The sequence below is a fragment of the Hylobates moloch genome, unplaced genomic scaffold (assembly GCF_009828535.3).
Source record: "Hylobates moloch isolate HMO894 unplaced genomic scaffold, HMol_V3 SCAFFOLD_8, whole genome shotgun sequence".
Taxonomy (NCBI): Eukaryota; Metazoa; Chordata; class Mammalia; order Primates; family Hylobatidae; genus Hylobates; species Hylobates moloch.
Window position 1 is genome coordinate 3,679,239 of NW_026652283.1, and position 27,670 is coordinate 3,706,908.

The window sequence follows — 27,670 nt, forward strand, 5'->3', positions numbered from 1 at the left end:
ATTAGGTAATGGCTACATAAAAATATACCTTTTAATCCTTCCCTTCTCTGAGCTTTGGGAGCCTCTCCCCAGAATGTTCTTAACAGTCCTCCAGCCAAACTATGTTTCCTCCAGTGATACTTGGCCTCAGCTTCCTCATAATGCAGAGTCCTAAAAGTCCTTTCTCCCCAGATCTGCGTATACCCAATGGACCTCAACGAGTTATTTTTAGAGTTGAGGTCAGGGAGACACAAGATGAAAAGGAGCCAGGACTCAGAAGAACGTGTAAATAGCTGATCTACACAGCAAGACACATGGTGATCTCTTCTTGTTCAATTAGAGGCTGCATGTTTGCTCTAAGACTATTTCAGCACAGACTCTAAACTGCCTTCCAGGCTTTGCTGGAAGTATCTGAATAGAGGAGCAGGTGGTCTGTGGAACTGCATGGCCATGGGATCGTTGAGGATTCCTACAGAATATGAGCAGATCTCTGGGTGTGTACAAGAATCCATGGCAGAAGCATGGGGCAGGGCCTCCTCTGTACGCTTCCAAGCTCTACTCAAACCCAGCCCTGTGTTTTGGCCTCACCTTCTGGGTTATGAACCAGCCCTAGTCATACCACATCTAAGTCCATGTTCACAAAATGTGACCTCATGGCTGTAAATGTGTGTTAAAGGACTATGAACAGCACAGTGCCCATAACCATGCATTAATTCTCATGAAGGGACTGGTGTCTAGCAGGCTCGCCCCAGTTTTGTGATATACCTGCCTGTTCTGACTCTGGTTCAGTTCTTCAGCAGCTTCTTCAGATGTTGTTTAACTTGCCTGGTCCTGTCTCCTGGAGAGGTCTTGGAGGAAATAGGGCAGACGAAGAGACATGAGGCCGTGATGGGAGACAGCGGCCAGGAGGAGGGACAATCAGCAGAGCTATAGGTCACCTTAGCAAACACGCCACCTCTGCGAAGTGGGCTGATCTGGCCCTGGGGGATGGCCCAGTATGCTGCGGTCTTACTGCCTGGAGGCAAGCAGAGTGATTTTCCTTCTGGTCACGGGCACCTGGCTAGCTCACTCCGAGTCCTGGCTCTACTGTTTACAAGCTGCGCCTTCGGGGCGTACTACTTAACCTTTCTGGGTTTCCAACCCTCCACCGGCAAAATGTGCAGATAATAAATATGCAAAATGATAACCAGTCCCTACTTCAAAGGGTTGTGGTGAGAACTAAATAAGCTAGTGCATAAAAAGTATTTAGAACAGTGCCTACCATATAGCTTATAAAGGTGATGGAGAGCTTAAAAATACATATATCGTGACAGACACAGGGCCTGGTCCCCACTTTGGCAGACAGCGATAAGGAGGCATCACACAACGTTTTGGCAGAAGATCTAAGAGAAAGTGCACTGTGTGTCTCTCCTTTTCACACATAGTTACAGAAAGCAGCTGACACTGGGGTACCCACCTTTTTAGGGCAAACTCCAGTTCATTCTTCTCCTCATGGGCTTCTTGGAGCTTGGAGAAGATTCTGGTCAGGAAATCTTCAAAGTTGGATAGTAAATGAGGTTCATCCTTCTTCAGCTGCAGCCAGAGCTGCTTGACATCACTTTCACTGCAAGAGAAGGGACGCTCATGTGGAAATGTGGAAATGAGGCTTCATGGGAAATACAGAGGTTCCCAGATAGGAAACTGACAGCCAGAAACAGTACCGTCAGAATCATTATAAAGACGACAGTGGCTAATGTGGACCGAATGCTTGCTGCATGCGAGGAGCTTCAAGGATATCAGCTCATTTTGTCCTCACAATAACCCTACGAGGCAGGAGCTGCAATTACCCCATTTACAGATGAGGAAGCAGGTGAAGAGAGGTGGAGTGTGCTGTCTAAGATCACCCAGCAGTAACTGATGGAGTCAGGGGTCCAGCTCAGGACTGCCTGACTCCGGTGTTGGCCTCCTTCCCCACCTCGCTCTGCTGCTTCTGTTCTCCCGCGGCCTTCACGACAGGCTCATGGGGCTGAGCGTGCACAGCAACGTGCTCAGGTGCATCTCCAAGTGCCAGGAAGAAGACAGGAGGACAGGAGCCCAGTGTGTGTGAGGACACACACTATGGAGCTCAAGGAGAGACCTTGTTGCCCCCAGGAAGGATGGTCCTCACTGCTGAGAGGTAAAGACGTGCTGTGTGCTGGATGGCAGAAAGCAATTGTCACTACAGGAAGGGAAGAGAATATGCAGCACCCCACTGTGGCCTGGTGGCACTAGGGATGACCGACTGGCAAAAAGAAGGGAAGGAGCAAGTCTGAAAGATGTGGGCACACAGAAAGACAAGGCGAGAGAGACTTAGGAGACCCGGAGGCCAATAGACAAAGGCACAGAGGCACGTGTGTACACAGCTCAGTGAGAGAGATACAGGGGCTCAGGCTGACACCCAGGGAGGGAATGAGGAGGAGACACATGGTAGACCCTGTTCTCCCTTTCTGGAGAAACTAAAAAATCTGTGGCCAATGATCAAGCTAAGTTAAACGTAAATCTGAAAGAGGATAGGTTTTAATTCAATAAAAGTTAATAATTTCTCACAGCTAGCAGGCAATAGAGTGTTATAGCATCAAGTTTGAAAGTTATATAACAATAAACAGTAGGGTTCAAGTGAAATTTCACAGGCTAGTTTATTATAAATTATCGATTCAACTTTATTCTAGCAAAGTAGAGAATAAACATAAATCTCATCCCCCAAACAATCAGGCTTTTGATTTTTTAAGTTAATGGGAATATATGTATTTTCCAACACTTTTTTCACATCTATATAACAAGATGTAATAACTAGCTCAGTTCATTGTCTTCTCTAAGTCTTTTGTTACTTAAATATTCACTCTGTGTCTTAATCTCTCAAGTTTCCAGCTATTGAAAATATAAGTCCTTCACCTCCTTCCATCCTTTCAACATAATTAGATTTTGATTTTTTACTCTGTTAAACTTTCAGACTTTATGTAATGTATATTTCACATTCAATTAATTTAACCTAATTATGGAAAATTGCTTATGACCCTCATTTTATGAGGATAAAGTTATCTGTATGCCTATACTTCTCTTGAGCTCTTTCCAAAATTCGCTTGTCCATTACAGCCACCTGCACCTTGACAATCTGTCACCAACAGATTCCTGTTGGCTCCCCAGGAATCCTCAGGATAAAGAATAAAATTATCTGTGCTTGTATAACAAGCATTATATTTTAGAAATTTTCTTCGGAAGTGATATTTGATAGTGCCATGCTAGCAATGCCCCTGTGGCATAGACATTACTCTCTGCACCCTGCAGAGAAGAGGCCCACTGAGAAATGGGTGGTGACCTCCCATCCCTGTGGCAGGTTGTTCCCTGCTGTGGTCTGAATGTTTGTATCTCCTACAAATTCATATGTTTAAATCCTAACCCCCAACATGATGGCATCAGTAGGTGATTTGAGAGGTGATTCGATCATAAAGGCAGAGCCCTCATGAGTGGGGCTAGTGCCATTGACACTGTGTTCTATAATTAGTATTATTTTAAAACTCTGTATGCTAATTCCCAAATATGGTATTAAATAAATGTTCATACTATTATGACTACATAAATAATACCCCTGGAGAACCAGGACTCTTCCTAAAATTACGCCATTATTTGTTTTACTTCCTTTCCCTGTCCTACTTCCCCAAATCCCTTACCAGTTTCTTCTGGGAGTACCTCTCTAATAAATCACTTTAAGACAAAAACCACAAAAACAGAAACATAAATGTGACTTGTCTCCCATTAAACCCAAAAACAGAAGATCTGAGGATAGCTCTGACCAGAAACCCTCAGGAGAAGGAATAAAATTCTTTGTGCTTGTGTATTAAGCATTATATTTTAGAAACCTTATTCAGAAGTGATATTCAATAGTGCCATGCTAGCAATGCTCTTGGGGAATAGACATTACTCTCTGCACCCAGCAGAGAAGAGGACCACTGAGAAATAGGCCCACCTCTGGTCATCTCTAACACTTTATCCCTCTCTCCCTCCTTTCCTTGCTTCATCACTTCCACCAATTCTTTCTTCAATTCCATCCAAACATCCACCTACTTATTTAGACCATCCATCCATCCATCTATCCATCCATCCACCCACCCATTTCCTTATTAACTCAACAAGTATTTATTATGATCTGTTGTAAACCTTGCACTGTACTGGATGTCATGGGCGAATCTGGGAAATGGGAGAAGAGGAGGTAAGGAGCCTCTCTGTTTCTCAGAATGAGTTCCATTCCTCCCAGCCCCACAACACACACACAGCATGTTGTGGGGGTCTTATTTCATCCTATAGGTAAAATTTAAATGTGACAAAGAGTTCAGAGATAAGAGGGTCTCAGAGAGACACCATGGTGACCTTCCATCCCTGTGGAAGGTTGTTCCCTGCTGTGGTGTGAATGTTTCTATCTCCTACAAATTCCTATGTTTAAATCCTAACCCTAATGTGATGGTATCAGAAGGTGAGGGCTTTGAGAGGTGATTAGATCATGAAGGCAGAGCTCTCATGAATGGCACTAGTGCCCTTATAAAAGAGGCCAGAGGAAGCTCATTCATCCTTCCTGCCATATGAGGACACAGTGAGAAGACAACTGTTTTTGAATGAGGAAATGTGACCTCATCAGACAGCAAATCTGCTGGCACCTTGATCTTGAACTTCCTAGCTTCCAGAACTGCCAGAAATAAATTTTGGTTATTTATAAAGTACCCCATCTATGGCAGTGTATTACAGCAAACCAAATGGACTGAGACACGCCACCATGAAATAAATGCATTATAAAATCAAGGTTCACCTGGCCAGCCTAGGTCTGTCTGTCCACACCTGCCAGGTTCCTGTTGGAGCCAACTGAGCGAAAGTCCCCAGTGAGATTTGCAGACCCACCTGCTCCTCTTCCAACACTCTTTGAACTACTTAGTCATGGCAACAACATCTTGCCCCAGATTTCTGGAAAAGGGACAAGTCTTTCAACTTTTGATGAAAAACAAGCCAAAGCTCACTAAGCTGTCAAATCACTCAGCCAATCAGACCACCAAGAAAAGTCAAAGAGCAGATGTCCAGTCTCGAACTTCTAGAACATGCCGAGGCCACCCCTCCTGGGAGGACATGGGAGTATATGCTAGAAGGGATTCTGGGAGGTTTATCAATCCATTTCACTGCTTCCAGAACAATACACAAATCATTTTGGTGAGCAAAATCTTTAAAGAGCCCTCAAATCTTCATAGCCTTTTCTATCTCCCTATCTGAGGTCTCACAGCCGTGAATGTTTCCCTCATGCTGCAACCTAAGCCCACTTCAGTGAGGATGGAAGTGGCTGGTCGCCATTTTCTGTGTATCAGTTTTTACAGACCACTCTTGAAACCTCCACAAAACCTCCTCTTCTTCGGGACATCTCATTTTGGCTCAGTTCTGCACTGGCTTTTACTATAGGTCCCCAGAGTCACGTCTGGTGCACTCTAATTGAGAACCCTGCCAGGAAGGCTGCTACCCTGCAGTGAGGGCTGGGCGGAGATGCCCCTTCCTTCCATTACAGTGCCTCAGCTCACCTGCACTGCCTTCTCCTTCCCCCTTCTCCAGGAGGAGGTGTCACACTGTCACCAGGAATGGTCTCTGTGCTCTGGCCTCTTGTCCTTGGAGAAGCTGGGTCAGGTGTATGACTAATGAACTTCCCACCCACCTGTGGCCCCTCCACCTGCCCAGCTGTACCTTCTGTGATCGACACCTGCTGCAGCCCCTTCTAGGTCTTCAGCAAAGCTGCTATTGTTGCCGGTCTTGAGTTCCACTTCCTGTGTAGCGCCCCCACCAGGATCTTCCCTAGGCACTTGCCTATCCCTTTCTTGCCTGGAACACACTTTGGCCAGCCTTTCCCAATTCTGCCACAGTCTACCAAATTGTTTGCTGAAAAATTCACAGAGCTTCGGCCTGCAAATCATATATAGGCCTCTTCTCTCTTGCCTCCTCTTTATCATTTTCCACCATAGCCCCTTCTCTTCCCAAGCTCAGGAAACGTCAGCAATCAGTAGGGCATTCCTACCCTGCAGGAAACACACACCCAACCCAAGACCTAGAGACCCCAAAACAAAAAGGCCAAAGGCAAAGGCTAAAGGGGCAGAAGGTATTACATGCTTTTCAGGCCCTCTGTTTGGTGTCTACTAGCTATAACACCACATTTTCCTTATTTTATTTTACTTTACTTCAACGTCAGGGCTTAGATCCACGTGTCTATTCCAAAGCACTTTTTAGGGAAAAAAAAGGTGGAGGGGTAATTACGCTTTGTTTGAGATCCCAGCCATCTAAAATTTTCCAAGTAGTGGCCTGCTAAAAACTGCTTCCATTCCCACCTTGGCTTCCTGCACCAGCCTGGTGTGCCGGGGACACCGTGGGCAAATGCTTCCACATGATGGGCTTTGGCCAGGAAGACGCCCACAGCTGGGGCCGCTGGGAGGCACCGTAGCTCTAGAGACCCAGGAGAGGTAAAGATGCTGGGGAGCTGACGGTGATACGAAGCCTTATGGAGAACTCCCTGGAAAACCCTGAGTACAGACCTCTGATGTGTGAGTGCCCCATAGGGAGCAAGGCTGAGCCAAGGACTGGAGGATAATGCATGGCCAGGAGTGGGGAAGGTAGAGTGGGTGGGAGAGGAGAATAGGAATGTTTCCTAAAGAAAAAAAATGCAAAAAGCAGAAACAGAGCCCAACACACAGCCAGGTCATCACAAAGGACGGGTCCCCACTGGCAGAACCAATGGGCCTTTCCCTGCACTGCATTCCAGTGCAGGGACTGGCACCACATGGTTAACAAATGTCTATTGTTGAGTGGACACAGGAAGAGGTTCCTACCAGGCTGGTCTCCGTTCTACAAATCACTGTCACCACTTACTCTTCCAACACCTTTTGGGCTCCAAGTCTGTCCATCAGCATCTGGAACTGGGCTTCCTCATCTTCGCCCATGTCTCCCAGATCCTCGTCCCCTCTGGACTGATACACCTTCTCTTTGCGGCGCTGGGCCACCTGTTCACCTGCATCTTCCTGACTTGGGTTATTCTGGCTGAAGAAGAAGTGACCTGGGGGGTGCAGGGCACAAGGATCCGAATTAGACCTTACCCACCCAGGAAGAGCTCAGCTTTCTCACCTGCCAGGAATCATTGAAGGTTCATCTGAGAGAAGGAAAGGGAAGGGAAAGCCCCTCCAGCAAAGATCCATGGACATGGGTCCGTGGACACGTTCCAGATTCTGTGTCTTTTCCACTTCCACAAACACCCCGCCAGTGATGCTAGAATCTGGGAATGGCAGAATGCAAGACAGATGGTGTCTCCTTTGTGGTTCTCAGTCCCTTAACATCTGGCTTAGAACACATCTCTGTTGATTTCTTCTTTAAGCAACAACGCCTTTCCCTGCACTGCATTCTAGCATCCTGACTGCAGAGCCTCCTATTTTCACCCTAGTCATCCTCCCGCTAGCATCATTAGACTTCACATCTACAAGCTCCTTAACAGTTTCCAGTGTACTTCCTCCACACTCATACTGTCCAGTGTTACAGCAGTCCGTCTTATCCTCCCAAGTCAATTAGAAGCTCCTGAAGGTCAGGAAAGGCATCAGATACTTACAAGAAAATTATGTGGCCCCACACATGAGGCAGATGTATGGTAAAATTTGCCTTTGATGTATCTGATAGGATAGTGTGTCTGGTGTCTTTATATTGTTCATAGATCTCAATTCTTCTTCCTCCTGGTTACCTTGAGAATGGCTAGTCTGTTCAAACCTTCTAGAAATTCCTCTGATAGCTGTTATCCCTCAACCTGGAAGATTCAGCCAGACTTGGGTTGGAATGAGCCATCCAGTTGTCCTACCTTTTGGCCATTTTTCTATGAAGGCAGAAAAGGAGAGGCTGCAAATCTCATCACAGCTCCCCCTTTTATGCTATGCCTTCTGCAGAGCTTCCGTCCATCTCCCTTGCCAGTCCCAGCAGGAGGGAGCTTGGTAATGGCAGTGCAGTGGGCACTGAGCAAGCAGCAAGGTAAGCAGTTGAGACGGGCATGTGAGGAGGCCCAAGCAATCCAGAACCTTGAGCTCCAGGTCCCCGAAAGGAGGGCAGGAAAGCTTTACTACCTGCCCCCCAGGTCTAGAAGGGACAGGAATGCACCTTATACGATGTTAGGTAGACCCATAACCCTGAGGTCCCCAGCACCCATCAGAACTTACTAAATCCAGTAGTGAACTCCTCTGGGGTCAGATAGCCATTGCCATCAGCATCCAGGGCATCAAACACATCCTCCAGCTCCTCCAGGCTGAGTGGTAGCTCCTTATGCAGCCTCTGAAAACAACCCAGAGTATACTGGTTAACACTGACACTCACCGGTGGGGGAGGTGACCTGGGACTGCAGAGCCTTCTGCCAGAAAGTGTCTAGAGTTCAGCCCAGTCCTACAAAAGCCAGTAGCAAGCTTCTGCATCCAGACTGCTTCACTATCCCTCTCCTCCTTTGCATCTTAGCACAACTACCATTGATTGGGTGCCTACTAATGTACTAGGCCATTTGCTAGGTGATTTATAAATAAATAAATATGTAAATATGCATTTATTTATCTATCTGCATTTAATTCCCATGACAACACTTTGAGCTAGGCACTATTATCTCTGTTTTACAGATGAAGTTTGAGGTGAAATTACCTGCTCCAAAGTCACTTGGCTAGTAATGACATAGCCAGGAGTCAAATCCAGCTCTGATTCCAAAGCCAGCACTCTCAACATCTGTAAAGGGCTCAAACTGTATAGGATCAAATACTTTCAGGATAATACTCACACAGCGTGGTGTTGTAAAGTTAAATGCAATCACGAATGTAAAGCATATAACACTGCCTGCATACAGAAAGCATTCAATATAAAGTAGTAGGGAGGCAGAGAGAGAGAGAGAGAGACTCATGGCCCACTGAGGCCCCTCAAGGAAGTACATGGCAGAGCCAGGCTTCAAACCCTGTCTTCCCTGCTCTCCCAAGCCCCCTTTCCTCTCCCGTACCATGATGCAGGTGTGAGTCATTTACTCTTAGAGGCCTCTCCTGCTGGAGGCCCCTGCTGTCCCAGCGCCTCAGCACTGCATTTGTAAGTGTCTGTGGACACACATTTTGGTCCTTGAGCTCTGAGGGGATATGGGATAATTCCGCTTCCTACCTCTGAGTGACCTACACCCAGGCCCCGAGTACAGGTTCCACTCCAGCTCCCTGCTGACTGGTAAGGAATTCCTAATAAGATTTCAACTGCTGTTGGCTTAAGGTATAAAGCCCCCAAGAGTATTTGTGTGTTAAAGGGGGACTAGACAAGACAGTGTGAGGAGGTCATCGCTGGATTTGAGTCTAGAACAGACTCAGACCTCAGAAGGAGGGAAGGACAGAGACCAATGGATAGGCCCAAGAGCAAAGTAGCTGAGCTGTTGCTGCTCCCTTCTGGCCTTCTGCCTGATGTGCAATGGCCCCAGGCCAAGGCTAATTTGCATAGTTGAAGCAAGTGTCCCCTCATACCCAAATAATCTAGGTCTCCAAATGAGAACTCCCCAGAGAGTCCATTATATCTCAGCCGACCATCTCCCTTCCTCTCAGTTACCTAAGCGATAACTGTGCAAAATTGCCAGTGTGGAAGTGACTGACAGCTGAAGACGATGAATGCAGGGCTTTGTAAGAAGAAAGGTACATACCAACCTCAACAATAAAAAAGAGCTGGCAGGTGTGAAAGCCCATAACATCACTGGCAAGAATACTCGGCTTGATCCTATGGCGGTTCTAGCTGATAAGCCATAAAGCTTAATTTGGCAGGTACATGCATTAAGGGAGACTATGATGCATTATAAAGTGGGAAGACAGGCTGGTGTGGAAGCCATTTAGAAGAATTAAATATGAATGGGCTTTTCAGAAAAGAAAGGAGAGTGAGAGAGAGTGTACAAAGATTCTGGAAGTACATCTGCTTGGCATTCAGCAGAATCTCTGACTTATCAACAATCCATAAACCAGCTGTCTCAAAAGCTACAGTAGGAGAACACGGGGTGGGGAGAGAGTCAATTCTGCAAGCAGGGATTTTATTAGCATCACTGGAAATAAGCAACACACCTGAGGTAGGGGAAAAGCGCAAGCTCCTGTCATGCTCACATTCCTGTCCTTCCTTGGGATAATCCTTCCTCCTTCCCCACCCTCAGCCTAGGATTGCTGGATCTGATTCAAAATGTGATCTCTCACACTGGGCTGGAGCAAGAAACGAGCTGCAAGAAAATTCCAGAGATCAACGGGACCCTCAACAGGCCTTTCACTCAAACACCCCACACACTTTTCTCATGTTAGCATGAACCAGGAGAGGCTAGTTCACAGCTCACCTTAGGCACCATTCCTGAATCCAGCAGCACTTCCAACCCCAAATCCCCCTGTTGTCTAATCCCAGTCCTTCTTGTCTACATCTCAAGCCAGTTTCCTCCTCCTGTTGTCAGTGAAGACGGGGAAAGCAATATTATAGGTTCCAAGTAATTCTTACTCTTCAAGTCCTGGCAAATCAGCGCTGAGTGCTTCTTCAGCCTTCTCTGCAACTACACTACACCTGATTCTTTCACCTTGTTTTGTTGGCCCTCCTTGAAAAATCTTTTAGTCTTAATCACCATAATTATCTCCTATTTTTCACTCTGCTCAGGGCCTGCAGAGCCACAGAAAACCAGCTTATTCTGGTATGGTCCCCTGGTACTGTTTACATTATTTTTATTATTATTATTATTATTTTTGAGACAGAGTCTCGCTATGTCACCCAGGCTGGAGTAGAGTAGTGTGATCTCGGCTCACTGCAACCTCCACCTCCTGGGTTCAAGCGATTCTCCTGCCTCAGCCTCCCGGGTAGCTGGGACTACAAGCGCCCACCACCACACCCAGCTAATTTTTGTATTTTTAGTAGAGACAGGGTTTCACCATCTTGGCCAGGCTGGTCTTGAACTCCTGACCTTGTGATCCACCTGCCTTGGCCTCCCAAAGTGCTGGGATTACAGGTGTGAGCCACCACACCTGGCCTACATTTTTAACTGAGATAAGCAGGGTGGAGGGGAGCAAGATTATCCCACTGTGCAATAGGCCTGTGAGGCTCTGAGATTAGCCTAAAGTCACAGTGGAGACCACAGCTGGGAAAAAGAACTGATTTTCCATCCAGGGCTTGAGCAACTGTCTAATAGTTCTCCAGTGCATTCATTCTGTTATTCCCTCACCTTCATTACCTTCCACACCTACCCACCTACCAGCACCACCAAAATCAGAACACAAAGTCTCTCTTGCCAGCACCACCAAGACCCAGCCTTCCAGAGATCCCGTGGCACGCACAGCTTTTCACACACCTGGAAGGGCGGGCCAGGGAGAAAGAGAGACACGAGGAGGAACTCAGCTTCCTATTCATACTGCCCATGGCCCTAGGAGCTCTTGAGGACTCTGTGACTCCTTTAAACACCAGCCTCGCTCACTCTTTCTTCACTCTCAGCTCCTGCATCGCTTCCTCCGTAAGGCCTTTGCACCTCCCCAGGTTAGGTCAGGTTATACAAGCTCCCCAAAGTACCTTTCTCTCATTCATAAGTCTTTCTCGATTAGCATTTTATATACTGATAGATGTGATTCGTTGATGAATGTCTGCTCCCTCAGTGCTCTGAGAACAGGGACCTCATTCGTTAGGCACTGTTGTGTCCCCAGGATCTAGCCCAATGCTGCCAAACATGGACTATTTAGGTAAGTGTTGAAGGAAGGCATAGATAAGCGCTTGACTAACAGCAATGGCAGGAGACCCTGAGCTCCTGTGTACAGAGTGCTGCTCTAGACCTCACACAGTCCAGATCCCGACCAGCCCAGCTGCTAATTCTCAGGAAGACTCATAGTGATGGCAGCCTTCCAGAACCTGGAACATGAAGCATCTACAGCAGCAGTACTGAGAGTTCATGCCCCAGAGCCACGGGAAAGTGATGTCTTTTGTTGCACTCCAGCCAGACTCCTTTACCTTCCTGGTCACCAGCCCAGTAACATACCCATGTAGCTTAAAGCATACGGCTGCACAGCCGCAAACATGCTTCCATGACATTTTTATTAAGGAGAAAACCAGAGGATATCCATTTTTTATGTCCAGAATTACACGGTCCCTCCTTTTGGGGCAGTCACAGCATTCTTTTCAGACCCCCATTCCAGCAGCAACCACCCTCTTCCTTGTGGTACAGCTCAGCTATACCAAATCTCTTTGGGAAGAGAGTGGGAGGTGGGAGGGCAGAATCAACTTTTATCCTGCTTTGCACCTTGATGTGCTTGGCTTGGGCTGATTACGTGATATAGGCCAGAGTTTCTCAACCTCGGCACTACCGACATTTTGGAGTGGACAATTTTTGGTTAAGGGGGTAGTGGAGGGGAAGGCAGGGGAGGGACCATCCTGTGTATTATAGGATATATAGCAGCATCCCTAGCCTTTGCCTGCTAAACGCCGGCAGCACTTCCCTCACCAGTCGTTTCAATAAAAAATGCCTCCATACATTGTGTAAGGAACATGGCTGTGCTTTGGTCAAGGATAGACCGAGGTAGAATGTTTACATCCTGCGTGACTCAGCGAGTTTAGAGCGCAGGTGTATAATTCCACTTGTTATCACAGCCATGTAGCCATAACATGAGAAGGCCATCACTTGGCTGTACACCACTATTGTCTGTAAAAGTATAATTGTCCTGTTCAACACTGTGCAGGCAGGCTTGCGCTTGTGCCCAGAGAAAGCGAGAGAGTCAGAGCTGTCTGTCATTGCAGACAGACTGCGGGGAGCCAGGACACAAGCCCAAAGAAAGAATTAAGCTGCTGACCCTGAAGGCAAAGGAGAGCAAGCCATGCAGCTGTGTGTGGGGGCCGCCAGATTAAGTAGCCAAGACAGGGCGGACAGTGTGAGAAAGCTGTTGATGAAAGCTGCTCCTGAATAAAACCATATTCACCTGCCTACGGCCCCCTGAGTGTTGTTTCCGCTCATCCACCCACTCCCTTTGGACCTCAGCATGGGCTGGAACCTATCCCCAAGCATGACAATTGGTGTAGTCGTGAACATTACACATTGCCATATGTCCTCCAGGAGGCAAAACTGCTGCCACTCATGTAGATTGGACACAAAGAATAACAGCAGCTGGATACGAGTGGAAGGTTCCCTTTTCAGCAGAAATGACCATTTCTTTTCTCTAAGACAGGACAGACAACTTGCACCTTAAAATTACAATGTGATGGCGCAGCTATTGTATAAAATGGTATGGTGTCTCCTCAAAAAATTTACAAAATAGAATTATCCTATAATCCAGCAATTCCACTTCTGGGTATATACACCAAAGAATAAAAAGCAAGGACTTGAACAGATATTTGCCCATCCATGTCCACATCAGCATTATTCACATATAGCTAACAGGTGGAAGCTACCCAAGAACCTACTGACAAAGGAATGGAGAAACAAAATGTGGTATAAACATACAATGGAATATTATTCAGCCTTTAAAAATATTCTGACACATGCTACGATATGGATGAAACTTGAGGACATTATACTAAGTGAAATAAGCCAGTCACAAAAGGACAAATATTATATAAATCCACCTATATAGGATACCTTGAGTAGTCCAATTCAGAGAGACAGAAAATAGGATGGTGGTTGCCAGGGGCTAGGAGTAGGCGAAATGAGGACATTGTTTTACGGGTACAGAGTTTCTGTTTTGCATGATAAAAAAGAGTTCTGGAGATAAATGATAATGGTGGTTGCAGAAGAAAGTGAATGTACTTAATGTCACTGAACTGCATACATAAAAAATGGTTACAATAGTAAATTGTGTGATATCTGCATCTTACCACAAACACAATCACAGTGCAGAGGACATCAAGGACTGGGCTAAGGGACTGGGCTAAGAAGTGGCACATACACAGTGCCTTTCCAGGGATTTCCAGGTCCCAGTCTCAGGGTTGAATGTGCTACATGCTTAAGCTCATTCAATTCTCTTTTAAAGCTGGGAGGTAGCTATAAATAATTCACAGCTGAGAAACTGTAGCCTAGAGGGGTTAAGAGACTCACACAAATTCGTATTACTAGCAAGTTGCAGATGGAGGATTAAAACCCAAGTGAATTTACTACAAAAATCTTTTAAAGTTTTCCAGTTAACCTAAATCAGGAGTTAGCTGGCTTTTCTGAAAACAGCCAGGGAGTGCATATTTTAGGCTTTGTGGGCCATTCGGTCTTTGTCACAACTACTTCACTCTGCCACTGCAGTGTGAAAGTAACCATGGAAAACACATAAAAGAATGAGCACATCTGTGTTCCAGGAAAACTTTACTTACAAAAACAGGTAGTGGCCCAGATGTGGTTAGTTTGCTAACTCCTAAACGACTCTTAAGTTTGGCATAGCCAGGAATTCTGGGCAGTGTTGGGGAGGCAGGTGCTTGGTGTGGTAGACAATCCTTTAACTCCTCCAAAAAATCAGGGAAACAGGGCTTTTGAGGCTCTAGGTTTTCTCAGAGAGATTCCTGCCCATCCTCTCTCCCTCTCCCAGCTGATGGAGTCTCTTCATGCTCTCTGTAACCTTTTCCCTCTGTCCTTTCCTGTGAGGCAGGACTGACTCAGCCCCCGATGAAGCTTCTAGGGTACTGCACCAGACCTAACCCTGCAAAGAAACATCTACCCCAGTTCTGTCTGGAGAGATCCCCAGGAAACCCAGAGAGTTTCCTCACGAAGGACAGTGTGACACCTGAGGAGTCATAAGGGAGGCTGAGGACTCTCTAAACTCTGTTCATGCAGGTCAATGTCCATCATCTGCTACCCCTAGAGCAGAACGTATGCATTTCACATGCCCGAGCAGAGGGCAGCTTGTGCTCCTAGCTTGAGTGTAGCACACATTGGGCTCCTCCTGGGTTTCTCCAGGTTTCTCAGGGACCCCGATTAAAAACAGCTTAAGCACCCTGCCCTTTCTCCCTGTGGTCCCTGCTCTATCTGAGTGAGCTGGCTACTTACCAGTGGCTCAGATCACAGGGCAGTCTCCCCACCCCTTGACAATTGTGAAGCCAATCTCACAATCCATTTTTAATACGAAGAAAGAAGAAAAACAGCCCTGGAGGAGGGGCTTGCTCCTCTCATCCTATTTTCTTTCTTTTTTTTTTTTTTTTCAACTTTTAAGTTCAAGGGTATATGTGTAGGTTTGTTATATAGGTAAACTTGTGTCATGGGGGTTTGTTGTACATATTATTTCATCACCCAGGTATTAAGACTAGTACCCATTAGTTATTTTTCCGGATCCTCTCCCTCCTTCCACCCTCCACTGTCCAACCATCCCCAGTGTGTGCTGTCCCCCTCCAACATGTGCCCATGTGTTCTCATCCTTTAGCTCCCACGTATAAGTAAGAACACGTGGTATTTGATTTTCTGTTCCTGAATTAGTTTGCTATGGATAATGGCCTCCAGCTCCAACCAAGTTGCTGCAAAAGATATGATCTTGTTCTTTTTTATGGCTGCATAGTATTCCATGGTGTATATGTATCACATTTTCTTTATCCAGTCTACCATTGATGGGCATTTAGGTTGATTCCATGTCTTTGCTATTGTGAATGGTGCTACAATGAACACATACATGTGTCTTTGTGTCAGAATGATTTCTATTCCTTTGGGTATATACCCAATAATGGGATTGCTGGGTCCATGGTAGTTCTGTTTCTAGGTTTTTGAGGAATTGCCACACTGCTTTCCACAATGGTTGAATGAATTTACACTCCCACCAACAGTGTGTAAGTGTTCCTTTATCTCCGCAACCTTGCCAGCACCTGTTATTTTTTGACTTTTTAGTAATAGCCATTCTGACTGGTGTGAGATGGTATCTCATTGTGGTTTTGATTTGCATTTCTCTAATGATCAGTGATGACCTTTTCTCATGCGCTTGTTGGACACATGTATGTCTTCTTTTGAAAAGTTTCTATTCATGTCTTTTGCCCACTTTTTTATGGGATTGCTTGTTTCTTTCTTATAAATTTGTGTAAGTTCCTTATAGATACTGTATATTAGACCTTTGTCAGTGCATAGTTTGCAAAACTTTTCTCCCATTCTGTAGGTTGTCTGTTTACTCTGTTCATAGTTTCTTTGGCTGTGCAGAAGCTCTTTAGTTTAATTAAATTCCATTTGTCAATTTTTTTGCTTTTGTTGCAATTGCTTTTGGCAACTTCATCATGAAATCCTTGCCCATTCTTATGTACAGAATTGTATTGCCTAGGTTGTCTTCCAGGATTTTTATAGTTTTGGGCTTTACATTTAAATCTGTAATCCATTTTGAGTTTTGTTTTGCATATTGTAAGGAAGGGGTCCAGTTTCGATATCTTCTGCATATGACTAGCCAGTTATCCCAGCACCATTTATTGAATAGGGAGTCCTTTCCCTGTTGCTTGTTTTTGTTAGCTTTGTCAAAGATCAGATGGTTGTGGGTGTGCAGCCTTATTTCTGGGCTCTCTATTCTGTTCCATTGGTCTATGTGTCTGTTTTTGTGTCAGTACCGTGCTGTTTTGGTTACTATAGCCCTGTCGTATAGTTTGAAGTTGGGTAATGTTATGCCTCCAGCTTTGTTCTTTCTGCTTAGGATTGTCTTGGCTATTTGGGCTCTTTTGGTTCCGTATGAATTTTAAAATAGTTTTTTCTAGTTCTGTGAATAATGTCCTTGGTAGTTTGACATGAATGGCATTGAATGTATAAATTGCTTTAGGCAGTATGGCCATTTTAGTGATATTGATTCTTCTGATGCATGAGCACAGAATGTTTTTCCCTTTGTTTGTGTCATCTCTGATTTCTCTGAGCAGTGTTTTTTAGTTCTCCTTGTAGAGATCTTTCACCTTCCTGGTTAGCTGTATTCCTAAGCTGTATTTTATTGTTTTTGTGGCAATTGTGAATGGGAATATCTTCCTGATTTGGCTCTTGGCTTGGCTGTTGTTGGTGTATGGGAATGCTAGTGATTTTGTACAAAGTACTGAGACTTTGTTGAAGTTGTTTATCAGATTACGGAGCTTTTGGGCTGAGACTATGGGGTTGTTTAGATATAGAATCATGTCTTCTGCAAACAGAGATAGCTTGACTTCCTCTCTTTCTAAATGGATGTCCTTTATATCTTTCTTTTGCCTGATTGCTCTAGCCAGGACTTCCTATAGTATGTTGAATAGGAGTGGTGAGAGAGGGCATCCTTGTCTTGTGCTGGTTTTCAAGGAGAATGCTTCCAGCTTTTGACCATTCAGTATGATGTTGGCTATTGGTCTGCCATAGATGGCTCTTATTATTTTGAGGTATGTTCCTTCAATACCTAGTTTGTTGAGAGGTTTTAACATGAAGTGTGTTGAATCTTATCAAAAGTCTTTTCTGTACCTATTGAGATAATCATGTGGTTTTTGTCTTTAGTTTTGTTTATGTGGTGAATTACATTTATTGATTTGTGTATGTTGAACCAACCTTGCATCCCAGGGATAAAGCTTACTTGATCATGGGGGGTAAGCTTTTTGGTGTGCTGTTAGATTTGGTTTGCCGGTATTTTGTTGAGGAATTTTGCATCAATGTTCATCAAGGATATTGGCCTGAAGTTTTCTTTTTTTGTTGTGTCTCTGCCAGGTTTTGATATCAGGATGATGCTGGCCTCATAGAGTGAGTTAGAGAGGAATCCCTCCTCCTCAATTTTTTTTGAATAGTTTCAGTAGGAATGGTACCAGCTTTTGTTTGTACATCTGGTAGAATTCAGCTGTGAAACTGTCTGGTCCTTGGCTTTTTTTTTGGTTGGTAGGCTATTTATTACTGATTCAGTTTCAGAGCTCGTAATTTGTCTGTTCAGGGATTTAATTTCTTCCTGGCTCAGTCTTGGAAGGGTGTACATGTCCAGGAATTTATCAACTTCTTCTAGATTTTCTAATTTGTGTGCATAGAGGTGTTCATAATATTCTTTGATGGTTATTTGTATTTTTGTGTAGTCAGTAGTAATATTGCCTTTGCCATTTCTAATTGTGTTTATTTGGAGCTTCTCTCTTTTCTTCTTTATTAGTTTTTCTAATGGTCTATCTATTTTATTAACTTCTCTTTTCCAAAAAAAAAAAAAAACCTCCTGGATTCATTGATCTTTCTAATGGTTTTTCGTGTTCCAATCTCCTTGAGTTCAGCTCTGATTATGGTTATTTCTTGTCTTCTGCCAGCTTTAGGATTGGTTTGCTCTTGGTTCTCTAGTTCTTTTAATTGTGATGTTAGGTTGCTAAATTGAGATCTTTCTAACTTTTTAATGTGGGCATTTAGTGCTATAAATTTACCTCTTAACACTGCCTTAGGTGTGTCCCAGAGATTCTGGTATGTTGTATCTTTGTTTTCATTAGCTTCAAAGAATTTCTTGATTTCTGCCTTAGTTTCTTTAATTACCCCAAAGTCATTCATGAGCAGGTTATTCAATTTCAACGTAATTGTATGGTTTTTAGTAAATTTCTTAGTCTTGATTTCTAATCTGATTGTGCTGTGGTCTGAGAGAGTGGTTGTTATGATTTCAGTTCTTTTGCATTTGCTGAGGAGTGTTTTATGTCCAATTATGTGGCCAAATTAAGAGTATGTGCCATGTGGTGATGAGAAGAATGTATGTTCTGTTGTTTGGGGGTGGAGAGTTCTGTAGATGTCTATCAGGTCCATTTGGTCCATTGCTGGGTTCAGGTCCTGAATATCCTTGTTAATTTTCTGCCTCATTGATCTGTCTAATACCATCAGTGGGGTGTTGAAGTCTTCCACTATGATAGTGTGGGAGTCTAAGTCTCTTCGAAGGTCTCTAGGAACTTGCTTTATGAATCTGGGTGCTCCTGTGTTGGGTACATATATATTGAAGATAGTTAGGTCTTCTTATTGAATGAATCCTTTACCATTATATAATGCCTTTCTTTGTCTTTCTTGGTTTAAAGTCTGTTTTGTCTGAAATTAAGATTGCAACCCCTGCTTTTTTTCTGTTTTCCATTTGCTTGGTAGATTTTTCTCCATCCTTTTATTTTGAGCCTGTGGGTGTCATTGCAAGTGAGATGCATCTCTTGAAGATAGCATACCAATGGGTCTTGGTCACTTGTCACTCTCTGCCTTTTAATTGGGGGCATTTGGCCTGTTTATATTCAAGGTTATTATTAACACGTGTGGATTTCATCCTGTCATGATGTTAGCTGGTTATGCAGACTTGTTTGTGCGGTTGCTGTACAGTGTCACTGGTCTGCATACTTAAGTGTGTTTTTGTAGTGGCTGGTAACAGTCTCTCCTTTCCATATTTAGTGCTTCCTTCAGGAGCTCTTGTAAAGCAGGTCAGTGGTAACAAATTCCCTCAGCATTTGCTTGTGTGAAAGGTATCTTAGTTTGGCTGGATATGAAATTCTGGGTTGAAGTTTCTTTTATTTATGTATGTTGAATATTGGTCCCCAATCTCTTCTGGCTTGTAGGGTTTCTACTGAGAAGTCTGCTGTTAGTCTGATGGGCTTCCCTTTGTAGGTGACCTGACCTTTATAGCTGCCTTTAACATTTTTTCTTTCATTTCAATCTTGGAGAATGTGATTATTATGTGTTTTGAGGATTGAGGATGATCTTCTTGTGAAGTATCTTACTGGGGTTCTCTGCATTTCCTAAATTTGAATGTTGGCCTCTAGCTAGGTTGGGGAAGTTCTCATGGATGATATCCTGAAATATGTTTTCCAAAGTGCTTACACTCTCCCTATCTCTTTCACGGACACCAGTAAGTCATAGATTTTATCTCTTTACATAATCCCATATTTCTCAGAGGTTTTATTCATTCATTTTCATTCTTTTTTCCCTATTCTTGTCTGGCTGTCTTATTTCAGAAAACCAGTCTTCAAGCTCTGAGAGTCTTTCCTCTGCTTGGTCTATTCTGCTATTAATACTTGTGATCGAATTATGAAATTCTTGTAGTGTAGTTTTTCAGATCTATCTGGTCAGTTAGGTTGTTTTCTATACTGGCTATTTTGTCTGTCAGCTGCCATATCATTTTATTGTGATTCTTAGCTTCCTTGGATTGGGTTTCAATGTATGCCTGCATCTCAGTGATCCTCATTCTTATTCATATGCTGAATTTTCTTTTTGTCACGTCAGCCATCTCAGCCCAGTTCAGAACCCTTTCTGGAGAGGTAGTGCTATTGAAGGCACTCTGGCTTTTTGAGTTGTCAGAGTTCTTGCACTGATCCTTTCTCATCTTTGTGGGCTGATGTTTCTTTAGTCTTTGAAGTTGCTGACCTTTGGATTTTTTTTTCTTTTATCCTATTCGATGACCTGGAGGGTTTGATTGTAGTATGAGGTGGGTTCAGCTGACTGGCTTCATTTCTGGAAGATTTTAGGGGGCCAATGCTCAGCTCCCAACTCCTGGACTGTGTGCTCTAACTCTAGGGGACCTGTATCAGGCCCTGGTTTTTTTCTCTGGCTCCTCAAGGTTAGGAATCCATGCTGGGGGTGGGGATGGGGTTGGGGGTGAGGTGCTTCTGGACCATTGGTCATTATGTTCCAATGGGTGGTGTCAGCCAGCCAAAGCATTTTGTAGTGTGGTGGCAGTGGGATCTGTCCTCCTTTGTACGTGCCAACAGCAGCAGTGGCAGCAGCATGGTGGGGTGCACACTTATTGGCTGCAGCAGGGTGCTAGTGGGTGCTAGAGTGCCTGCCTCTGTGTGGATGTTCACTACAGTAATTAAGGCAGCATGGCTTGGGGGGCCAGAGGCCCCTGTGGGCAACAGTGTGCATAGTTGTGCTGGTGGTGGTGTTAGCATGGGGGTGGGGCACTGGCTAGTGCAGGTCTATGTGCACTCTCTCCATCACCACAGTCATGGGTGATCACTCAGGGCAGGGGAATGGTTTGCTGTTCTCTGTGCCTAGTTTCACTTCTGTGGCAGTGTTGGCATCAGAGTGGGGCACTGGTGAGGGTGTGGCTGGCTGGCTCTGTGCCCCCCAAGGCTCCAACTGCAATGGTAGCCCAGCAGAGGAGGGAGGCAGAGTGCACTCTCGCCACAGCAGTGGCAGAGCAGGGTTCATGCACACGTGTGTGCTGGCACGGCAAGGAAGGCAAAACCTGCCTGCACACACATGCACTGGCAAAGCAATGTGGGAGTTGCCGTGGGCCTGGGGGAAGCTGCAATGTGAGAAGGGAGCAGGCAGGCTGGTGCATGGCCTTAGGGGCTGCCCTACTGGAGCTCCCTGCCAGTCAGCCACAAGTCTACTAGCACAGGAGCTACGATGCGGGCCCCCAGGACACCTTCGGCTGCTCCACGAGCAAGCGCATCCAGGCTGGGTCCCTGGGAGAGGCCAGCAGACCAAAGGGTGCTCAAGTCAGACCGGCCCTGTCTGATGGACAAGACTGCCCTGCAGAGTTCAGGTCTGACAGTTCCCCTAGGACTAAAGTCTCCTATGGGAGTAAGTCAAGCCTAGGGAGATGGGTTTCTTGTAAAACAGGTCAGTGCTAACAAATTCCCTCAGCATTTGCTTGCCTAAAAAGGGACTTATTTCTCCGCTTATGAAGCTCAGTTTGGCTGGATATGAAATTCTGGGTTGGAATTTCTTCTCTTAGAGTATGTTGAATATTGGCCCCCAGTCTCTTCTGGCTTGTAGGGTTTCTACTGAAAAGTCTGCTGTTAGTCTGATGGGCTTCCCTTTGTAGGTGACCTGACCTTTCTCTATAGCTGCCTTTAACATTTTTTCTTTCATTTCAATCTTGGAGAATCTGATTATTACGTGTCTTGAGGATGATCTTCTTGGAAGTATCTTACTGGGGTTCTTTGCATCTGGCCATGCTCTCCTACAGACGCTCCCACATCAAACCCTCTGCATCTGGGCTCTGCATCAGCTGGCGTGGCACCTCTACTTCTCTAAGTACTTCTTCCTGCCAAATCGAGTGTCCATGGTGGTTGAGGGGTCTCATCCTGCTGGGTTCCAGGGGCCCGTGGAGAGAGTGGGTTGCTCATTGCCAGTTCAACTCAGCCATTCCCCTGGAGTTGTTGGGGGCTGGGAATGAGTCCCCATGCATGATTCCCAGCTTCCTCCCCTTTCAGCCCAGATTCTGTGTCTTCCCTCCAACCACTCTCAGTGCCTTCCCTCTGAAGATCTGTTAGGAGAGCACCAGTCATCTTGTTCCTTTGGTGGCAGCTGTTCCACCTGGCTGCGTCTAGTTGGCCATGTTGGCCAGCACCCCATTCCATTTTCAAAACAAATGCAAGCTATCTGTGACTTCTTCCCACTTGGCTTCTCCACTAGCTCCTCAGCCTCCTGTGTTCTCCTTCCCACATGGCCTGCAGCCTCTCCTTCCTTGAAGACCACTCTCTGGTGTCAAGGACCTTTCCTGCTTTCTGAATTTATGTGTATATGAAAAATGTGAGCTCTTTCCCTTCCAGTTCCCATGAGGCTGTGCTGGGAGCCTAAAGTAAAAAAGGTGGTGGTGGCCAGGCCCAGGAAGCTGGACACCAACCAAAGGGGGTGACCATATGCACACCGCAGCCCCATGTGGAAGTGACAAGCCAACAACACAGATGCCTGGAGGACCTGCTCCAGAAGAACCAAGGGGCATGGGGACTTTCTGCAGAGAGCCACAGCTGACCATGAGAAGCCCGTTTTTCTTCTTCTTCATTCATCTCCCCCAGCCCAACTTCCTTCAGAGGTGGCCAGCCGAAGCAGCCAGAGATGGTGCTTAAATGACATGCTCAGTTCCCTCTCTTGACAGCACTTGCCAGCCTGAAGAACTAAGCATTTCAAGTGCTTCATTGGCCACAGCTTCAGAAAAACTTCAGAAAATTAAGTAGACAGCAGAAATAAATGCCGTGGATGCCAAGTTATCGGCTTGGTGGCTTGTTGGTTCAGGTGTCCTCCTGCCTGGATCAGGAGTGAGGACTGGGGAGGAAGGTTGAGTCAGTATTTCTGGGACTTAATGTTTCTGACTATATTTCAAGTCAAATACAAGTGATTTCTTTAAAACTTTATACCTAGTTTCAATTCTCCATGCCTCCTCATCCCTTCATTAAAGAGTGGGGCTCAATGAGAGTTAATTAGATTATATACAGCAAGAGTGCTGAGTTGCACAGTACATGTGGCCCAGAGTTGACCCTCCATAAATGTGAATTTCCTTTTCTTTCTGTCTAGAGGGAATAATCAAAAGTTAAGCCTGATTTTGAAACCACTACCACCAACCACCACTACTGCAGACCTGTGAATGCCAATTATGAAGTTCACAGATGGGGTTTGTCAAAGGTTTCCTCAAAACACACTGAATCTGGCCTTCAACGTAGAGTGAACCTTTGGGGACTGGGTTTTGGTGAAAGAAACTTATTGGGGGAGTCATCATTGCAAAGAAGGGTGGGCTGGGCTCAATTGTGGGCTGAGCTGGTGTTGTTCCCCAGGTCTTTCCCCTCAATTCGTGCAACAGTTAGAGAGTGGAACAGCTCCAGGAAAAGCATAAGAACACCATCACGTGGGGCCAGGGAGAGAAAGAACTGCCACACTTCACCTTGGGTCACAAGGCTCCTTTCACAGCCTCCACACCTCAGAGCTCACTTGCATGAGCAGAGATGGGGCTGAGCCTAATGAGGGTCTCCATTTCACTGCCCAACTGTGGTATATTCTGAAAAACTAGACTTAAAGAAAGAGCCTAGCCATTGTGCTTCCTCCAACAGCACAGGGATGCGTCCCTTCAAAAATTACTCTGATGGAGTGAGTGACACAAAGACTGAGGGGAAAAGAGCTGCTTTCAAAGTACTCTAGTGGAGTCTGTATTTTATTCACCCATGTTCAAGTGAAATCCTGACTGCAGCATAAAAGACTTCAGTCAGACACTGAGAAGTTTTTGAAACTAAAGAAAGAAAGGCACCAAACCAGGAGTGGGCAAACTCTGCCCCTGGGCTAACCCAGCAATCCCCTATTTTGGTGTGGCTAGTGAGCTAAGCCTGATTTTTACATTTTTAAATGGTCAAAAGAAATATCAAAAGAATAACAGTACTTGGTGACACATGGAAATTATATAAAATTCAAACTTCCTTGTCCATAAATAAAGTTTTATTGGAACACGGCACCCTCATTTGTTCACATATTGCCTATGGATGCTTTTGTGCTGTAACAGCAGAGATGAGTAGTTGTGATAGAGACTGTAAGGTCCACCAAGTGGAAAATATTTATTCTCTGGACCTTTATGAAAAGGCTGCCGGGCCCTGCACTAGGCAATGGTGTGTGCTGATTCTGCACACCATCTCTCTGGAGAATCTCTACAGGAGAGTGCAGTGTGTTTGGTTTGAAGCTGAGAGACGGGTAAAATGACCTCAGAAATGCCTTCCTCACGTGTGGGAGAGACTGTGCCTATTCCTGAGGCACAGACAGCAGGAATGACCTTGTTATAACTCAAGTTGGTGCCTTTCTACTTTTAGTTTCAGAAGGTTCTTCTCTGTGTCTTACTTAAGTCCCTTATGTTACTGTTATCATTTCCCACAATTCTGGAGAGTTATCGAGGCAGGGAGGAAGTAGCCCTGGAGTCTGACTGCAAGTAAAGGCCAGAAATAGAATGAACCCAGGAGGTCCGGCTCCTAGTAGAGTTTGGTCAGACCCTTCCTTCCAAGACAGAACTGATGGCATCTTTTCTGTTAAGGATGGCACCTCCCACAGGGTAAGCTCTAACCCAAGACAGGAAGACATTTGGCATTCTCGGTGGGCAGGCCTACCTGGGACCTGCTTACCTGCATATCCTTGCTGGCGATGAAGCCCTTGCCTTCAGCATCACAGGTCCGAAAGAACTCCTGTGCCTTCCTCAGCATGACGAGCTGGCCCGACGTCTGCTCCTGAGTCTCCTTCTGCTCCAGGCTGTCCAGGGGATGCAGGCAGGCCCCACTCCCCTTTGGCCCCTGGCCAGACCCCTGACCAAGTCTCTGGGGTCTGGAGACTACCCTCCCGTCAGGGGCAGCCATCGAGATTAGTCAGTTTCTTGAAGTCTTTTTCAGAATCTGAACATGGAAAATGGGAGAGAGAAGTGGGTGTGGTGGGTTGGAGTGAGGCTGAAAAAGAACAAGGGGGGATGAGAAGGAAGCACAGAGCCACCCACCAGTGTGTCCAGGCATCTCTTAGCAACCACCTCTTAATTAGCAAAAGCTCAGGACAAGGGGAAAATATTTCATGATCACTAATAGATCAGCAAGCCCATCAAAGGGAGAAAGGAAGAGTGCGGAAAGAAGACAGACATCTCCAGATTGAAAGGAGATGGAATAGGAGGAGCCCGAAAATAATTTCTCCCAATTTAAACAACCAAACAGCAACAAAACAGATCCTGATAGACCAGCTGCCATTTATAGAGCGTTTACTTAGACACCATGCCATGGCCTCTATATACATTTTTTTCATGTAATTCTCACATCTCTCTGACATAGCCATTATCATCTTTATTTTAGCAATGTGAAAACTGAGGCTCAGAGACGTTGAGTGACTTGCCCAATATCACACAGCAAATTACTACAAAAGCTGAGATTGAAATCTAAGCCTGTATAACTTCTATGATCTCAATCCCACCCTGTCCTGACTCCTCAGCATTGCCGAGGGTGGAAAGCTCTCCTCAGGTGGATGCACTTGCTCCTACATCAGTCACAGTCAACAAGTTCTTGGTGAGCTCTTACCCAATGTCATAGACCTCTGCCGCAGCTGTGAGCTCTGCAGTTTACATAGGAGAAAATGTGCCCCATTCTCAAGGAGCTTCATGTTGTACAGGACTTGCCAGGCCTGGTTTGGTGACACCCAAGGATGTTTTCAGCCCAAACCGAATCACAAATCATATACCTCAATCAGACTTTTAAAGACCCTGAAGGAGTGTTTTCAGAGGGTGTCTTGCAATGTGATGTGGAAGAGGACATACAGAAACCTGGCTTCTAGTCTGGACTCCACTGCTGCTTAAATGACCTTGAACAAGTCGGTACCTGTCTGGGCCTCAGTTTCCTTATCTGTGTGAGGAGAACACTGGACCTGTTTGTCTTTCAGGTCCCTTCTAGTTCTGAGCATCTGTAAGTCTGTGAAATCCCCACATCATAAAATGTTATGAATTATAAATGTTATTAATACAAAACTAAGTTCACGGGATAAAAGGAAATAATAACATCCTTGGATTTTTTTCCATCTGAAGACTTTTTGGAAGTAGAATAGGTCCAAATTTTAAATACATGATGACACTTCGATTTAAAAATAGAGATATGCACTGTCATGCATTTTTGGCGAGCTGGAGAACGTGATGCCCTGGATCACATTTCCTGTGTCCGTGTGAGTAAGAAAGGAGGAAAATAAGTGAATCACCAGGCAGGTTTCTCTGATTACCAGGCCCTGGGCCTCCGGCTCAGCTATACCATGTCCAAAGCAATCTAAAATCTGTTGATTTCAGTGACCAACTTCTACTTACCAGATTTGTCAAGAGCTGTGGGCCAGAGCTGGAAGAGCTCCTGGCCTCAGGAATGAACTTCATGTACTAAGGCCTTGACATTGCAGATCAGGCTACACCTCTTGCTCCGCGTGGCTGAACATGTAATTCCCACACTGGCCCATCTGACCAGCCCCATCCTCAGGAAATGTCCTTTCTTGTCATCTCTCTGTGTGTGAACTGACCATCACCTAATCCTAGGCAGATTTCACATTTTCATTCTGTCTTCCCCAGAGGGAGCTGCCTTGCATGTAAGTCTGAGGGGGCAGGGCTGTGTCTCCATGGCTTTTATGTGCATTGTTCAGCCCACCTGCATGCAGTGCTGGCTTTGGAAGGGCTTTTGGATAATGATGGTGGTAATGTGAGTTTCTGTAAATATATCACATGAGCAGAACAGGCTGTTGTCTTCCTGGTACCTTGCCGGGACTCTGTCTGCAAGGTCTCTGCTCCCAACAGGCCCCACCCTACTCCCACCTGCTGCTCCCAGGAGACGAGGTTAATAATATCTGTCATTCCTTGAGTGCTTTCTCTTGCCAGGCCCCTAGCATACTTCATCCTATTGAACCTGACATCCTCCCATATGGTAAGTATAATTCGGATTCCCATCATACAGATGAGGAAACTGAATTTTGGAGAGGTTAATTTGTATCAGGGTCTAGCACAGTCAGAGACCTCTTCCGCTATACCACATTGCCTGCCTGAGACCCAGTTGTGGGCTTGCTCTTAACAGTGTACTCATCCCCAACTGATCTAAATCACCTCCCAGAGGCATATTCATCATTTTAACGGGAATGTCTTTCATTCATTCGTTCATTCATTCATCCATCCATTCATCCATTCATTTATTTCCATCTACTGATTACCACGCAGCAAGCTCTGAGCTAACACTGTGAAATAGTGTTAGGTGAAATAGTGAATAGGACATGGTCCCTGCCCTTAATGAATGAGCCTCTGAGAGTCCCTAGTGGTGGGATTTCAATAATAGTGACTGATAGTTGGGGAAGATGTTTTAGAATGAGTCCTAAATAGACTCTGTAGCAATCAACTACTAGTAAATAGCTGTGTGACCTTAAGTGAGCCCTCCAGTCACTCTGGGCCTGAGAAATAGTAGAGAGGATTTCTTAGATCCAGATCTGATGCTCACTGGCTTTCTACCTTCCCTAGACCACTTTCCCTCTACCTCTGCCCACCTGGTAACAGGTGATACACGACATGAAAGAGTCAACTAGTAGTTCTAG

The 27,670-nt window shown here is 45.3% G+C and overlaps 1 protein-coding gene across 1 annotated transcript in view; it reads right to left on the reverse strand.

Annotated features, from left to right (window-relative positions):
• CRACR2A (calcium release activated channel regulator 2A) overlaps nucleotides 1–27,670 on the reverse strand; it is a 137,068-nt gene that overhangs the window by 56,732 nt on the left and 52,666 nt on the right. Inside the window, exons 4-7 of the mRNA XM_032158998.2 lie at nucleotides 24,718–24,981; nucleotides 8,202–8,313; nucleotides 6,880–7,063; nucleotides 1,436–1,582 (exon numbers count right to left, since the gene is read on the reverse strand). Of these exons, the coding sequence (XP_032014889.1) occupies nucleotides 1,436–1,582; nucleotides 6,880–7,063; nucleotides 8,202–8,313; nucleotides 24,718–24,945 (671 nt within the window). The 5' untranslated portion in view covers nucleotides 24,946–24,981. The remainder of the gene's footprint in view (nucleotides 1–1,435; nucleotides 1,583–6,879; nucleotides 7,064–8,201; nucleotides 8,314–24,717; nucleotides 24,982–27,670) is intronic.